Source organism: Myotis daubentonii, chromosome 5, assembly GCF_963259705.1.
Source record: "Myotis daubentonii chromosome 5, mMyoDau2.1, whole genome shotgun sequence".
Lineage (NCBI taxonomy): Eukaryota > Metazoa > Chordata > Mammalia > Chiroptera > Vespertilionidae > Myotis > Myotis daubentonii.
The window spans coordinates 35,959,147-35,974,822 of NC_081844.1; the positions used below are offsets into that span (position 1 = coordinate 35,959,147).

At 46.1% G+C, this 15,676-nt stretch overlaps 1 protein-coding gene across 2 annotated transcripts in view; it reads right to left on the reverse strand.

Moving 5' to 3' along the window:
* Positions 1-15,676, reverse strand: part of INTS9 (integrator complex subunit 9) — a 104,842-nt gene that overhangs the window by 65,933 nt on the left and 23,233 nt on the right. For both annotated transcript variants that reach the window (XM_059697574.1, XM_059697575.1), the window contains exon 2: positions 10,087-10,214. In XM_059697574.1, coding sequence (XP_059553557.1) covers positions 10,087-10,214 — 128 coding nt within the window. The remainder of the gene's footprint in view (positions 1-10,086; positions 10,215-15,676) is intronic.

Consider the following 15,676-nt stretch of genomic DNA (forward strand, 5'->3'; position numbering starts at 1 on the left):
TCCATGCCTGTGTGTTGAGCGTCTGCCCCCTGGTGGTCAGTGTGCATCATAGCTACTGGTAGAACGGTCAAACAATCACTTAGGCTTTTATATATGTAGATATGAATTTGTGTAACTTGGGAAGTATGAATAAGATATAAAGCATAGATACTAGTATGAAATCAATGTAAGTTTTCTGATTTTGATTACTGCACTGTGATTAGGTAGAGAATGTCTTACAAAATAGGCACTCAGACATTTATGTAGTAAAGGAGCATCGTATCTGTGTCTTTGAAATGGTTCAGAAAAAATGACATGCATGCACATTCAGAGGAAACGACAAAGCAAATGTGATAAGATATTAACAACTGATAAGGATAACTGGGAATTGTTTGTATTATTCTTGCAACTTTTCTGTAAATCTGAAGTGATTTCAAAGTAAAAAGTTACACAAAAAGATGACTTTGGATTCAGGCAGGAGCAAGATCAGAACTGAAGAAAGTTGCTAAGAGGCTTTATAAAGCAATAATGCCTGTAAAAGAGGACAATGACTACAGCAGCACTGAACAGAAGTGACTGGATTCTAGAGCACTGTAGAAGGTAAAAATGACAAGGCTTGCCGAAACCGGTTTGGCTCAGTGGATAGAGCGTCGGCCTGCGGACTGAAAGGTCCCAGGTTCGATTCCGGTCAAGGGCATGTACCTGGGTTGCGGGCACATCCCCAATAGGAGATGTGCAGGAGGCGGCTGATCGATGTTTCTCTCTCATCAATGTTTCTAACTCTCTCTCTCTCCCTTCCTCTCTGTAAAAAATCAATAAAATATATTTAAAAAAAAATGACAAGGCTTAATGACAAACTCAATTGACATGGGGAGTGAGCAAGAAGGGTATATTTAAGTAAACTCCCAGTTTTCTGGCTTTTATAACAGGATGCCATCCACTAAGGTGGGGAGGGGGGAACAAGTCTGGGAGTGGCTGCTCGCCTCTTCTGGACCAAGTCTAATAAGGAACTCAACTTGGGGCACATTGAGTTTTGAAGTGTCTTCAAAGGCACACCAAAGAGAGGAACTTTGGATATATGACTATTTTAGGAACATGAATCTGGAGCTCAGAAGAGAATTACTAACTAAAGATGCACATTTATAAGTTACTAGAGGCCCGATGCACGAATTCGTGCACGGGTGGGGTCCCTAGGCCTGGCCGGCAATTGGGCCAATCAGGGCCGTGGGAGGTTGGCCCACTGAGAGGAGGGGCCACGGGAGGTTAGTTGACCGGCCCTGATTAAGGTCACTGGGGCCGGTAGGCTGGGGGGAAGGACTGCAGGCAGTTGGCCAGCCAGGGGCAGGGACTGCGGGAGGTTGGTCGGCCACCCCGATTAGGGCCATCGGAGCCGGCTGGCTGGGGGGAGGGACAACAGGGGGTTGGCCGGCCACGGGAGGTTGGCTGTGGGAGCACACTGACCACCAGAGGCAGCTCCTGCATTGAATGTCTGCCCCCTGGTGGTCAGTGCACATCATAGCGACTGGTCATTCGGTTGCTTAGGCTTTTATACATATACTAGAGGCCCGATGCATAAAATTCGTGCAAGAGTAGGCCTTCGATGACTGGATCCCTTCGAAGAGTGGATCCCTTCCTCGCAGGCATGGTGACTGCCTATATCCTGCAGCTGCAGCCCCAGCTTCGTCCAAAGGATGTCTGGTCTAATTAGCATATTACGCTTTTATTATTATAGACTAGAGGCCTGGTGCACGAAATTCATACATGGGTGGGGTCCCTGGCTGGGCCGGTGATCAGGGCCGATCAGGTTCCCTGCCTCCCCGCCTCCTCCTTCCCTTGCTGCTGGCGTCCGCTGGCGTCCACTGCCACCCACCTCTAGTTCCCCATCCCAGCCCGAGGGCCCGGTCCCAATTAGGCAATTGGGGCCTGCCGGCCAACCTCCAAGTCTCTCCGCCTGGCCGGCAGGCCACGTCGGCAATCGGGGCCTGCAGGCTGGGGGCAGGTCCTGTGTTGAGCATCTGCCCACTGGTGGTCAGTGTGCATCATAGTGACTGGTCGTTCCAAAATAACAGTTGCTTAGGCTTTTATATAGATTGTTTGGATGGTTATGGAAGCCCTGAGCATTTATTAAATTCCTTTGGTGGAGACTCTTATAGTCCAGGACTACATATTGAAGAATTCTGATATGTGATGGCCAGATGGAGAAAGATGCATCTCCAAAGTAGATAGAACAGGAAGAGTCAGAGATATAAGGGGGAGGGTGCTGCTGAATGCTCAAGTAGAAAGAAGACTGTGCACCAGAACTAATGACATGAAGTCATTTGCGACTTCAGGGAGAGGCATTCTGGTGGGTGGTATGGGAAAGGCACAGGTTGGAGGAGTTAGGAATGCTGAAAAGAAAAGTTGAGAGAAGGTGAAAAAAATTTGTTCTTAAATTTTATGTTAGAAGTGACAGCATAATTAAATGGGAAAAACTGAGTTAAGATGGAAGGGTTCAAGATAAAGGAAAGATCACAATTAATAGTGAAGTGAGATGGCTCTGAGAAGGCAAGAAGGGTTGGAATCTAGGGAAGAAAAAGGGATTCATTCACATGACAAATATTTACTGAGAAGCTACTATGTGTCAGTAATTGTTTTAGGTACAGAGGCTACTGTGGAGAACAAACAAAACCCCTGCCCTTATAATACTTACCTTCTAGTGGAGAAGACAATAATATAAACCAAATATCTATCGATCTATCATCTAACTCTATCTATCTATCTATCTATCTATCTATCTATCTATCTATCATCTATCTATCTATCTATCATCTAAAAGCCTAAGCAACTGTCCAACCATCTGACCAGTAGCTATGACGCACAATGACTACCAGGGGGCAGATGCTCAACTGCCAAGCTGCAGTGACTTGGCAGCTGGGGTTCTTGGGTGACACGTCGGAACCAGAGAGGAGGGAACCCAATTCTGGAGTGCATCACCTGAGAACTGCCCTCTTGCAATCCAGGACTCCTCGGGGGATGTGAGAAGCTGGTTTTGGCCCGATCCCTGCAGGCCAGGCTGAGGGACCCCACCTGTGCACAAATCTGTGCACTGAGCATCTAATGCAGTGGTTCTCAACTTTCCTAATGCTGCGACCCTTTAATACAGTTCCTCATGTTGTGGTGACCCCCAACCATAAAATTATTTTTGTTGCTACTTCATAACTGTAATTTTGCTACTGTTATGAATCGTAATGTAAATATCTGATATGCAGGATGTATTTTCATTGTTACAAATTGAACATAATTAAAGCACAGTGATTAATCACAAAAACAATATGTAATTTTATATGTGTTTTCCGATGGTCTTAGGCAACCCCTGTGAAAGGGTTGTTCGATTCCCAAAGGGGTCATGACCCACAGGTTGAGAACCGCTGCTCTAATGTATATATAATGCAATGATATGCACTATGAAGAAAAATAAAGCAGGATGAGAGAATAGGGCAGCCGTGGGCAAACTACGGCCCGCGGGCCAGATCCGTGTTGTTTGAAATGAATAAAACTATTGAAAAAAAAAGACCGTACCCTTTTATGTAATGATGTTTACTTTGAATTTATATTAGTTCACACAAACACCCCATCCATGCTTTTGTTCCGGCCCTCCGGTCCAGTTTAAGAACCCATTGTGGCCCTCGAGTCAAAAAGTTTGCCCACTGCTGGGATAGGGAGAAACTGGGGATACTATTTTAGCCAAGTACATCTCGGAGGATTCTGAACTGAGCAAAGGAAGATACTTTTTGAAAGAAACTATACGGGCTGCCAATCATCCCACTGATATAACCTCCCTCTGCCCTAACCAGTTTGGCTCAGTGGATAGAGCGTCGGCCTGTGGACTGAAGGGGCCCAGTTTCGATTCTGGTCAAGGGTATGTATCTTGCTTGCGGGCACATACCCGGTGGGGAGAGTGCAGGAGGCAGCTGATCGATGTTTCTCTCTCATGTTTCTAACTCTTTATCCCTCTCCCTTCCTCTCTGTAAAAAAATCAATAAAATATCTAATCTAATAAAAGACAAAAAAGGTAATTGACTGTACCTTCGCTATGCTTCCCATTGGCTAATCAGCGAGATATGCAAATTAATCACCAACGAAGATGGCGGCCGGAAGCCAGGCAGCTGAAGCGAGTAGGAGGCTTGCTTGCTCCAGTGATGGAGGAAGCCAAGGTTCCCTGCTGGCCGCGGCCCGGCTCTGAGCTCCGAAAGCAACAAAGTTTCAACTATAGAAGCTAAACAAACCCCAGACACCTGCTTTCAGCCAGCCGTGGTCACAGAGCCGGCTCTTAGCTCCAGTGACGTCAACAAAGTTTCAATTATAGAAGCTAAACAAACCCCAGATACCTGCTTTCAGCAGGCTGTGGCCTCAGAGCTGCAGCGAGCAGGAGCCGGCTCTCAGATCCAGTGACGGCAACAAAGTTTCAATTATAGAAGGTAAATAAATCCCAGAATAAAGAAAGAAAAAAGGAGAGGCTGGGAGCTTCCATCGCCGGAGGGCCTGGCCAGCCTGCAAACAGCCATCAGCCCCTCACCCAGGCTGGCCAGGCACCCCAGTGGAGACCCCCACCCTGAAGGGAGTGTAACCGGCTGCAAATGTCCATCAGCCCCTCACCCAGGCTGGCCAGGCACCCAAGTGGGACCCCCACCCTGATCCGGGACACCCTTCAGGGCAAACCAGCCGGCCCCCACCCGTGCACCAGGCCTCTATCCTATATAGTAAAAGGGTAATATGCAAACTGACCCTAACAGCAGAACGATTGGGAATGACTGGTCACCATGACACACACTGACCACCAGGGGGCAGACGCTCAATGCAGAAGCTGCCCCCTGGTGGTCAGTGCGCTCCCACATCGGGGAGCTCTGCTCAGCCACAAGCCAGGCTGATGGCTGCCAGTACAGCGGTGGAGGTGGGAGCCTCTCCTGCCTCCTCAGCAGCGCTAAAGATGTCCGACTGCAGCTTAGGTCTGCTCCTGGCTGGCAAGTGGACATCCCCTGAGGGCTGCCAGGCTGCCAGAGGGATGTCTGATTGCCAGCTTAGGCCCAACCCGCCGGGGAGCAGGCCTAAGCCAGCAGGTGGTCATCCCCCGAGGGGTCCCAGACTGCGAGAGGGCACAGGCCGGGCTGAGGAACCCCCCCCCCCACCCGAGTGCACAAATTTTTGTGCACCAGGCCTCTAGTATTAAAAAAAAATCTATCTATCTATCTATCTATCTATCTATCTATCTATCTATCTATCTATCTATCTATCTTCCCTCTGAGAGAAAACCAATGACAAGGGGTAGACCGAGCAGCAGTGGATTCTAATGCTGAGCCAGAGCTGTGAGAATACAAGAATTAGGTAAAGACTAGGATTTAACAGGAAAGGGAAAACTAGGATTGTCTGCCCAATTTAGGTTTTGAACACCTAGCTAATCCATGACCCCACAGAGAATATAGGCCCCTTTTAGAAGCCCTCACAGTACCTTGTATTTTATTTTTCTTAGTAATTATCAACATATATAGTCGTTTTCTAAACACAAGTACACTGAAATCTTCAAATGTGTAATTCTTTCTCTCCTGACAGACTATAAGCTCCATGAGGAAAGGAAAGTTGTCTTGTTCTTGTCTATATCCCCTCGTCTGGCACAGTGCAGATTCTCAGCAAATATCAAATAAATGAACACTTTAATCTTTGGGGGGAGAGGGAAAGAGACAATAATTTCAGGCCACTTTAATAAGAAATAACCTGTCAGACATATGTGATGCAGTGCCTAAAACAACTGTATTTATATTTTGCCGGGAGCCGGTCCATCCTTGCTGTTTCAAGGGATCTGGCATATATGGCATACGGTTCTTAATATGTTTTCTCACCTTCTTGGCGCTGTGTTTTAACCAAGGTCACCTCTCCGAGAAAGGTTGAATCCCCAGGTAGGGATTTTCTCCTGAAGTTAGGGAGGGAATAAAATCCCTCAACTAAGTGCCAGGCGGGTAATTAATCACTTTAACTACGAACAATCATGCTTAAGCTACATAATCTTTACTCCCTGGAATGGAGATAAGAAACGCCCTAACCTTTGTAATAGAGATTGATAGGATTGAATCAACTGGTATAAATACAGATGTAACTAGACAGCAAGACACAGAACTCAGGAGACAGGACTTAGAAGAGAGAACCTACAGAGAGAACCTACACAGAACCTACAGACAGAAGAACTTCGCTGGAGAGAACATGGCAAAAGATCCTGGACTGAACCTGACTACAGAAATTGGCAAGAGAACCTGACTAGAACCTGGTGACTGAACCTGGCTGGGGAACCTGGACAGAACCTGGCTGAAGAACCTAGCGAGGGAACATGGCTACAGAACCTCGCTGGAGATCCGAAGCAGAACCTCTCTGGAGATCGAGACCAGAACTTGGCTGGAGATCCTGGCTAGGCTGCTGATCAACTGAACGCTGTCTCCGTGTCATTCTTTCTTCGCCGGCTCCGTCTACGCCTTTGGGAACCCCTGGACCTGCTGGGGTTGGACCCCGGCAATATTTATATATATATCCTATCTAATAAAAGAGAAACATGGTAATTGGCGTACGACTGCTACCCTTCCCATTGGCTAATCAGCGAGATATGCAAATTAACTGCCAGCCAAGATGGCGGCTGGCAGCCAGGCAGCTTGAAACTAACATGAGGCTTGCTTGCTTCAGTGACGGAGGAAACTAACGTTCCCTGCCTGCCTTGCCGGCATCTGAGCCTGCAGTTTAAAAAACATTGTAACAAATATAGAAGCTAAACAAAACCCCAGAAACCTGTTTTCAGTGAGCCGGGATCTCAGAGCTGGAATTGATACAGAGTTTCGATTATAGAACCTAAACAAACCAGATACCTGCTTTCAGCAGCGGATGCCTAAGAGCTGGAGCCTCAGAGCTAAAGCTGGCCCAGAATAAAAAAGAAAAAAAGGAAAAAAGGAGCAGTTGGGAGCTTCAGTCCCAGCCTGAAAACAGCCCTCAGCCCCTCACCCAGACTGGCCAGGCACCCCAGTGGGGACCCCCACCCTGAAGGGTGTGTGACCAGCTGCAAACAGCCATCAGCCCCTCACCCAGGCTGGCCAGGCACCCCAGTGGGGACCCCCACCCTGAAGGGTGTGTAACCAGCTGCAAACAGCCATCATCCCCTCACCCAGACTGGCCAGGCACCCCAGTGGGGACCCCAACCCTGATCCAGGACACCCTTCAGGGCAAACCAGCTGGCCACCACACATGCACCAGGCCTCTATCCTATATAGTAAATGGGTAATATGCCTCCCAGCACTGGGATCAGCGGAGCCGCAAGGCCTCCCAGCACCGGGATCAGCGTGACGGGGGCAGCGCCCAAACCCCCTGATCGCCCTGCAGCTCTGTGTGTGACAGGGGGCGGGGCCACAACCTCCCTATCTGCCCTGCTCTGTGCCTGATGGGGGGGCTCCCTAACATCCTGATCGCCCTGCGGTTCTGTGTGTGACAGGGTGTGGTGCCCCAACCCCCCCAACCCACGGGCCCTGCTGTGTGTGTGACGGGGTAGAGCCATAACCTCCCCATTGGCCCTGCCCTGAGTGTGAGAGTGGCGGCGCCCCAATCCCCTGATCAGCCCTGCTCTGTGGGTGATAGAGGGCGTCGCCCCAACCCTCCCCTCCCCCCACGGGCCCTGCTCTGTGTGTGATGGGGTAGAGCCATAACCTCCCCATCGGCCCTGCCCTGTGTGTGACAGTGGCGGCGCCCCAACCCTCTGATCAGCCCTGCTCTGTGGGTGATAGAGGGCGGTGCCCCAACCCCCTGATCCGCCCTGCTCTGTGTGTGACAGGGGGCGGTGCCCCAACTCCCCTATCTGCCCTACTCTGTGAGTGACAGGGGGGAGCTCCCCAACCCCTGATGGGCCCTGCTCTGTGCGTGACAGGGGGGAGCTCCCCAAGCCCCTGGTGGGCCCTGCTCTGTGCGTGACAGGGGGGAGCTCCCCAACCCCCTGATTGACCCTGCTCTGTGTGTGACAGGGGGGAGCTCCCCAAACCCCTGATCGGTCCTGCTCTGTGCGTGACAGGGGGCAGCGCCCCAACCCCCTGATTGGCCGTGCCCTGTGCGTGACAGGGGGTGGCGCCGCAACCTCCCCATCGACCCTGCCTTGAGTGTGACGGGGGCGGTGCCCCAACCCCCCAATCGGCCCTACCCTGAGTGTGACTGAGGGTGGCATCGCAACCTCCCAATCCGCCCTGCTCTGTGCATGACAGGGGGCGGTGCCACAACTCCCCAATCGGCCCTGCTCTGAGCCCGACCAGGGGCTGCACCTAGCGATTAGGCCTGCCCTCTGCCGCCCGGGAGCAGGCCTAAGTCAGCAGGTCGTTATGTCCCGAGGGGTCCCAGAGTGCGAGAGGGCACAGGCCGGGCTGAGGGCCCCCCCCCCCTACCGAGTGCACAAATTTTTGTGCACCGGGCCTCTAGTGTGTGTGTGTGTGTGTGTGTGTGTGTGTGTGTGTGTGTGTGTATCTCTACACTAATAAAAGAGAAAAATGGTAATTGGCGTAGACGATACCCTTTTCATTGGCTAATCAGGGCTATATGCAAATTAACTGCCAACTAAGATTGGCAGTTAACTGCCAACAAGATGGCGGTTAATTTGCATATGTAGGCACAATGCAGGGAGGCGAAAGGGAAAGCAGAAAGAAGCCCCCTGCCACTGACAGTGATCGGAAACCCAGGGGGGGAGCTAAGAGCTGGGGGGCAGCCATGATCGGAGAATCAGGTGCCTTTTCCGCCCTGGCCAGTGATAGCAGGAAGCAGGGGTGGAGCCAGCGATGGGAGCTGGGCACGGTCGAAGCTGGCAGTCCCGGGAGCTAGGGGTCCCTTGCCTGGGCCTAAAGCGAAGCCCACGATCGTGGGGCCGCTGCAGCTGTGGGTCCCCGCTGCCCAGGCCGGACGCCTCAGCCAGAGGCATCAGGCCTGGGCAAGGGGCCGATCCTGCGATTGGAGGGTGATGGGGGTCAACGCCTGAGGGCTTCCCAGTATGTGAGAGGGGGCAGGCTAGGCTGAGGGACACTCCCCCCCACACACACCCAGTGCACGAATTTCGTGCACCGGGCCCCTAGTATATATATATATATATATTTTTTTTTTCCCCTTTCTCTTTTGGATAATACCTGTGGATGGTAAATGTATTTCTAAGTGCTGGGTGTGATAATAATGGAATTTTCTGAGCTTTGCATAAAATGTAAGCTGGAATTATCTCTGACTTTTTCCTCATCACCTATTGTAGCTCTTAGCTCAGGGAGGAAAAAAAAAATCAATGGTTGACTTTTATTTTTATTTTTTCTAGATGGGTTCACAGGGTTATCATTATGAATAATCATTGCACACAGTGACATCTTCAGGAATGAATGGGATGCAACAGATGGTTTACTTTAGCTTGCTATATACTTTTGAGCTCTTAAATCTGTTTTAGATAGCTGTTTCCCCTCTTGTATGCGATATAACTGTTTGCTATTGGGACTAATGTGCTGCTAAAAGTTAGCACTTTTGTTTTTAATAAACTGCTGCTTCTAAATAACAGCAAGCTTCCTAGATGAGGTCTTAAAAGAGTAAACAACACTGATTATATGCCTGGGATAACCTATCTGCTTTAAGACATGGACTTTTGCTTCATATCCAATACTAAGATATCTATAGCTGACTAGTACAAGTATAAAAATAGTGCATAGCTACCTATCAGAAAGAACTGTCAGGCTCTATGATGTCAGGTCCCTGCCAAGGCAGTTAAGTGATTCTAAAATTCAATTTGGGGGCTCATCAGTTGACCATTTATATGAATTAGCAGGAAAGATGAAATACACATGACCTCACTTGCACTGAGCAGTTGCAGGAACATTTTACAGAAGCTCAGAACTTATAATAAAGAAGTCAATCAATAAATCAATACAACACTTTCCATCATCCCAGCCAAAGGAAATTATTTTGATGAAGAACATTTTTTTTAAGGGAACAAAGTAAACTTAGGACAAAACACAAGATACGGTAACCTTTACATAAATGGGTACCCATTTTCCATCAAACTAAAGCTCAGTTTGTCTCAGATGCATCAACACATACCTTTGAACAAGTGGCAAAGGAAGGAAATTGAGGGTGGAAGTCATATCCAGTCCACAGTCCAACATAATGGTGGTTGATTTGAATTTAAGCACATTGCATGGTAAGGTTGGGTGCCCGGACAGGCAATACTGAAAAAAGTAAATCACTTTTATCAATAATCAATTACCAAAAAAGCCCCAAAAGTACAGTAAATTAAATTCATCATTTTCTATCAAAAGAACAGCATGTAAACAGATAACTTTCTATGTGGTTTTCTCCCTTTTACAGCTCTGAATACCACTTCCCCTAGCAGTTCCAAATACTCAAAAGTCTCAGATCAGACCTTATTTTTCGTAGGGTACCAAGTTATGCCTCAAGCAAGCACAGTAATTATTTGAAATAGAAAGTTTCCAAACTATAGTTACCTGGTCCACTCTCAAGTGACACTTCCAAATTCCCACTATCTCATTGCACCTAGGTACTGCCTAAAGCTGTAGAAATTAATTGCATCCTACACCAGATTCTCGAACTGTGCGATGGGTTTGGTTTTCTCCTCCTATAAATAAGTCAAGTGATTTTCCTCAAAGTGGAATGGCTGAAGAGGGTTAGCAAGCAAGCGTCAATGAGGGGTGATGGCACAGCCTCGTCAGAAAAATGACGCAAAAGGACAAGTGACTTCCCTGACGTGCAGATACTAAGCAGGAGGAACACCTATTCCCAGCCAGTCAAGCGTCTCTCAGCTGTGGCAGCAGACCTCAGAAGCAAAGGTGCACAAGCCACAGTGGAGTCTTTAAAGGAGAGTGATGAGGCAAGACATGCACTGACCTCAAACATTTCTCACATCCTCCCCAGTGCAGGGGGAGTGATATGCCATACTGAGAATTATATGGGGTGTGCCCTGTGTGACCTATCGTAATTTGATTGCTGCTCTGAAGAAAAAAGAGTAAAGAAGAGGGAGAAGACCTTTCCCTCATTTTTAAAGTCATCACATACAGCAAAGCCCAGAAAATAGAGGGACTGATGCTCTTAATCCCTTGACAAGTACATTCTTCCTTTCCAATTTTAGGTACAGGACCAGCACCAGTCAGAGTAATGTGACATCAATGCTGGGCCCACGTGGCCTCAGCACCTCAGGCTAAGTCTTCCCAGGTATTTGTTGCTTTGCTTGTTCTGTCACAGAATAAATGTCCTACTTTTCTCTAGAGGACATTACAGGGACTACTGATTTTTTAAAAAATATATTTTAATTGATTTCAGAGAGGAAGGGAGAGGGAGAGAGATAGAAACATCAATGATGAGAGAGAATCATTGATTCGCTGCCTCCTGCACACCCTCTACTGGGATGACCTTGACCGGAAGTGAACCCAGGACCCTTCAGTCTGCAGGACGATGCTCTATCCATTGAGCCAAGCCAACTAGTGTGGGACTGGTGATTTTTCAAAACTGCATGTTCTATGAAGGATAAGGCCAAGATCCAAAGAGAGTGTATTTCGCAAGCTTCTTTATTCCGTTTATGTATGATGATTATATTTCCCAAACCAAAATTTGCAACTCATGGTCTGAAAGAGTATAAAGTTACTTATAATGAAAACAGTACAAATTATTTAATACTAGAGGCCGTGCACGGGTGGGGTACCTGGACAGGGCAAGCGATCAAGGCCTATGGGAGGGGGGGCGGGGGGCAACTGGCTGGGGGGAGGGACCCAGAGAGGTTGGCCGGCCAGCCCCCTGATCAGGGCCTATTGTGGGGGGCCGGCTGGCAGGGGCAAGGGACTGTGGGAGGTTGGCTGTGGGGGCGCACTGACCATCAGGGGGCAGCTCCTGTGTGTCGAGAGTTTGCCCCCTGGTGGTCAGTGCATGTCATAGCGGCTGGTCATTCTGGTTGTTCGATTGTAACAGTCATTTAGGCATATATATATATATATACACACACACACACCAACACACACACGTGTGTGTGTGTGTGTGTGTGTGTGTGTATATGTATGTATATATATATATATATATATATATATATATATATATATATATATATATATATATATATATATTAATTGTCCTTAAAAAGTCCAGGAAGCATGATTTGGGTAATTATACTTTGCATAAGTTCTTTCTTTGATAGGTATCAGAATTACAGAAAAATACATCTCCCTACTAATCCCTACTCTATCCTCCCTACAGTTCCCCATGGTTAGCTTGTTCTTATCCCTAAGAATTATTTGTTAAACTATCTCAAAATGAACACAAAGCATTATGTTAAACTTGCCCCAAATAAGCCAAATGTTCTGATAGGAGCTTTCCTATATTTCTCCTTTTAAAAAGAAATCAGATATTCAGAAAAACCTAAAAAGAAATAAAATTAACTGTATACAATGGTTATCACTGGGTGGAAAGATATGGTGTAATTTTCTTCTTTCTGCTTCCTGTATTTTCCAAACCTTTGACAATAAGCGTTTATTACATCTGTATAATTAGAAAAAATATTAAAACAAAATTAGAAATCTAGCCAGCAACACTGAATCACCACATTTTTCTTATCTTCATTTTTAACTCTAAATTATGGATAACAGGTTACGCCAGAAGGCAGAAGATTAACGTGTAAAAAAGCTGCTGCTCAAAAGATTTGAGGCAAGAGAATTTAGCTGAAAGACTACATTTGCTCCTGTCACACAAGGATAAAGAAAGGTGAGGAGCAATTTATAAGGGCCATAACTGAATGGAAGACTTTCATAGCATCTACTAACAGAGTGCCAGACCTTGCTCTCACTAGTTCCATTTTTATGGATGAGGAAATTGAGCTTTACACAGTTGAGTGGCTTGTCTGAGAAGAGCCAAAGACTCGCAGCAAAGTCCCCTGACTCTAAAAATCCCACTCGTGTTTCCCAAATAGCACCGCTCACTTTGTGGATCAACAGAATCTCCTGAGGTTCACACAACCAGTAACTGAGGCACCTGCAAGGTTCCTCAAGGTTACCTGTCTCCAGTGATGCTCTCTGCCTGTACCTAATATGCTGCCTGCAATCCCTGTAAGACGAATACACAGAAGTATTAACCAATCATGTGATTTCAATTTTAAAATTAGAAATGAACCTACATTACAAAAAGTTTGAAAAATAATAAAAAGAAAAATTGTAGCCACAATCATTTTTCTAGTCCCTGTCTTTTTTTCATATCGGTAAAGGCTATAATTTTAGTATCTCTACTGTTGTGCATGCTGCCTTTAAAACACATGACAACTTTGTTTTTTGGTGCATCATACTTCATTTTATTGGCTGCTTAAATAAATACACCATCCCTTGTTTAATCATTCCCTTGCTGTTGAACATTTAGTGTTGCTCCCACTCGCTCTATTACAAACATGGCTGTGGTGATCATTTTAGTGCTTAAGGTTTTTTTCCATACTGGACTATTTTTTTTAGAGGATTCCCAGAAGTGGCATTAACTAGGTCAAAAAATATGAGCATTTTATGGCTCTTGATATATGTGCCAAAATGCTTTCCAAAAAAAGGCTGTACCTATTCACAATGTCATCAGTAATATATCAGAAGATCTGTTTCACTGCTTATTCCCATCAGAATTACAGTCACAACCATCTAGAATCTACACCAAAATGCAGCTACAATGTTAGTAATAGCTGTCCAGAATCAATTAAAGGGCCCTAAACAGGCAAGTCGACTACTTGGGAGGAGAAATGATGAAAGCAGGGAGTTTGAAGTAAGACTGTGTGCTCCTATCCTGGTGGTGCTCGTTATTGACATATGAGTTGGAAAAGTTACTTAACTTTGCAAAGACACAATTTCCTCATTTGTAAGATGTAGTAATAAAGCTACTCTCCTAAAGCTGTGAGGACTAAATGAATGGATATAGCACCTGACACAAGGCCTGTGCTCACTATTAATTCTGTAGTTACAGAATCATTAAGGGGCTGAAGAGGCTACCTAAATTTGGGGAGACTAATTTGCAGCATTTTAGAGACACAATTCTATTCTAGAGTGGCATTCACTAATGCCTTAGACATTTGTATATCCCACAAGACTAGGTAAAGCAAATGAACAATTTTACAAATACTGTCATGCCGGAAGCGGGTCCATCCTTGCTGCTTGACACAGTCGCTACAGGGAAGAAACATCTGCACAGCATATGTTTCAAGGGACCTGGTGTATATGGCATACTGTTCTTAATATGTTTGCTCCCCTTAGCGCTATGTGTTTTAACCAAGGTCACCTCTCCAAGAAAGGTTGTTTCCCCAGGTAGGGATTTTTCCCTGAAGTTAGGGAGGGAATAAAACCCCTTAACTAAGTGCCAGGCGGGTAATCACTTTAGCTACGAACAATCACGCTTAAGCTACATAATCTTTACTCCCTGGAATGGAGATAAGAAACGCCCTAACCTTTGGGATAGAGATTGATAGGATTGGAATCAACTGGTATAAACACAGATGTAACAAGACAACAGGACACAGAACCTGGCTACAGAACCTGGATAGAACATGGCAAGAGATCCTGACTAGAACCTGGTGACTGAACCTGGCTGGAGAACCTGGACAGAACCTGGCTGAAGAACCTAGCGAGGGAACATGGACACAGAACCTGGCTGGAGATCCTAACCAGAACTTGGCTAGAGATCCTGGCTAGGCTGCTGATCAACTGAACGCTGTCTCTGTGTCATTCCTTCTTCGCCGACTCCGTCCACACCTTTGGGGACCCCTGGACCTGCTGGGGTTGGACCCCAGCACTGTCAGTTGCTAGTTTGCCCTCCAGGAAGATGCAGCCACTGTGTACAGTGTGAATATTCTAGCCAAAATAAGGTTCTACAATTTTTTTTTTTTTTTTTGCTTAACAAGCACATAGCAATGCTTTTATGTTAATTTTATTTCTAAATAACAAAAATAACAAAGAGTTAAAGTGAATCAAAGAGTTTTATAAGATACAATAAATCTCACAACTCTGGACTAAAACATTGTATGTTCTCCTTTTCCCTAGTCTTGGTTAAAATAATTTAATATACGTAGTTGTTAAGATATGGTGTTTATTAAGTGTCAGGCACTCTGCAAGAACTTTACGTTTAGTTCCTTTAATCCTCCCAAGGGTGCCATGAGATAGTAATAATTTTCCCATCTTATTGGTGAAGAACATAAGGCACAGAGATTATGAAGTTGCACATGTTACAAAGTTGCAAGGGTGTGCCAGGACTTAACCCAGGACAGTGAGACCCAGAAAGTGTACACTTAACTACCACAGCATGCCATGCTACACGGAAATAAAGGAATTGTCAGGGACCCCCCAAAACCATGCAGAGATGACATGTCCCAAAAGGCCATCTTTTAAGTTGATAAAGAATGTAGATTGAATTTATAGTCTTGTTGTGAACAATGAAAATTAGTTATATGATTAACTTAAGATAAAGCAAGAGTCCCAATTAGATTAAATTATTAAATTGGCCTGCAATCCATCACAAGCAGTAATTTTCTTTTGCTGGATTTTCCCTTCCATTCGAAAAAAGGTGATAGTATTCTCTCACTACAAAGTAGTGTTACTGCTGAAACTGCCTCTAAATATCTATTATGTGACCTAAAACCGTTAGGTTAAGTTAATGCCAAAAGCTTTTTAAT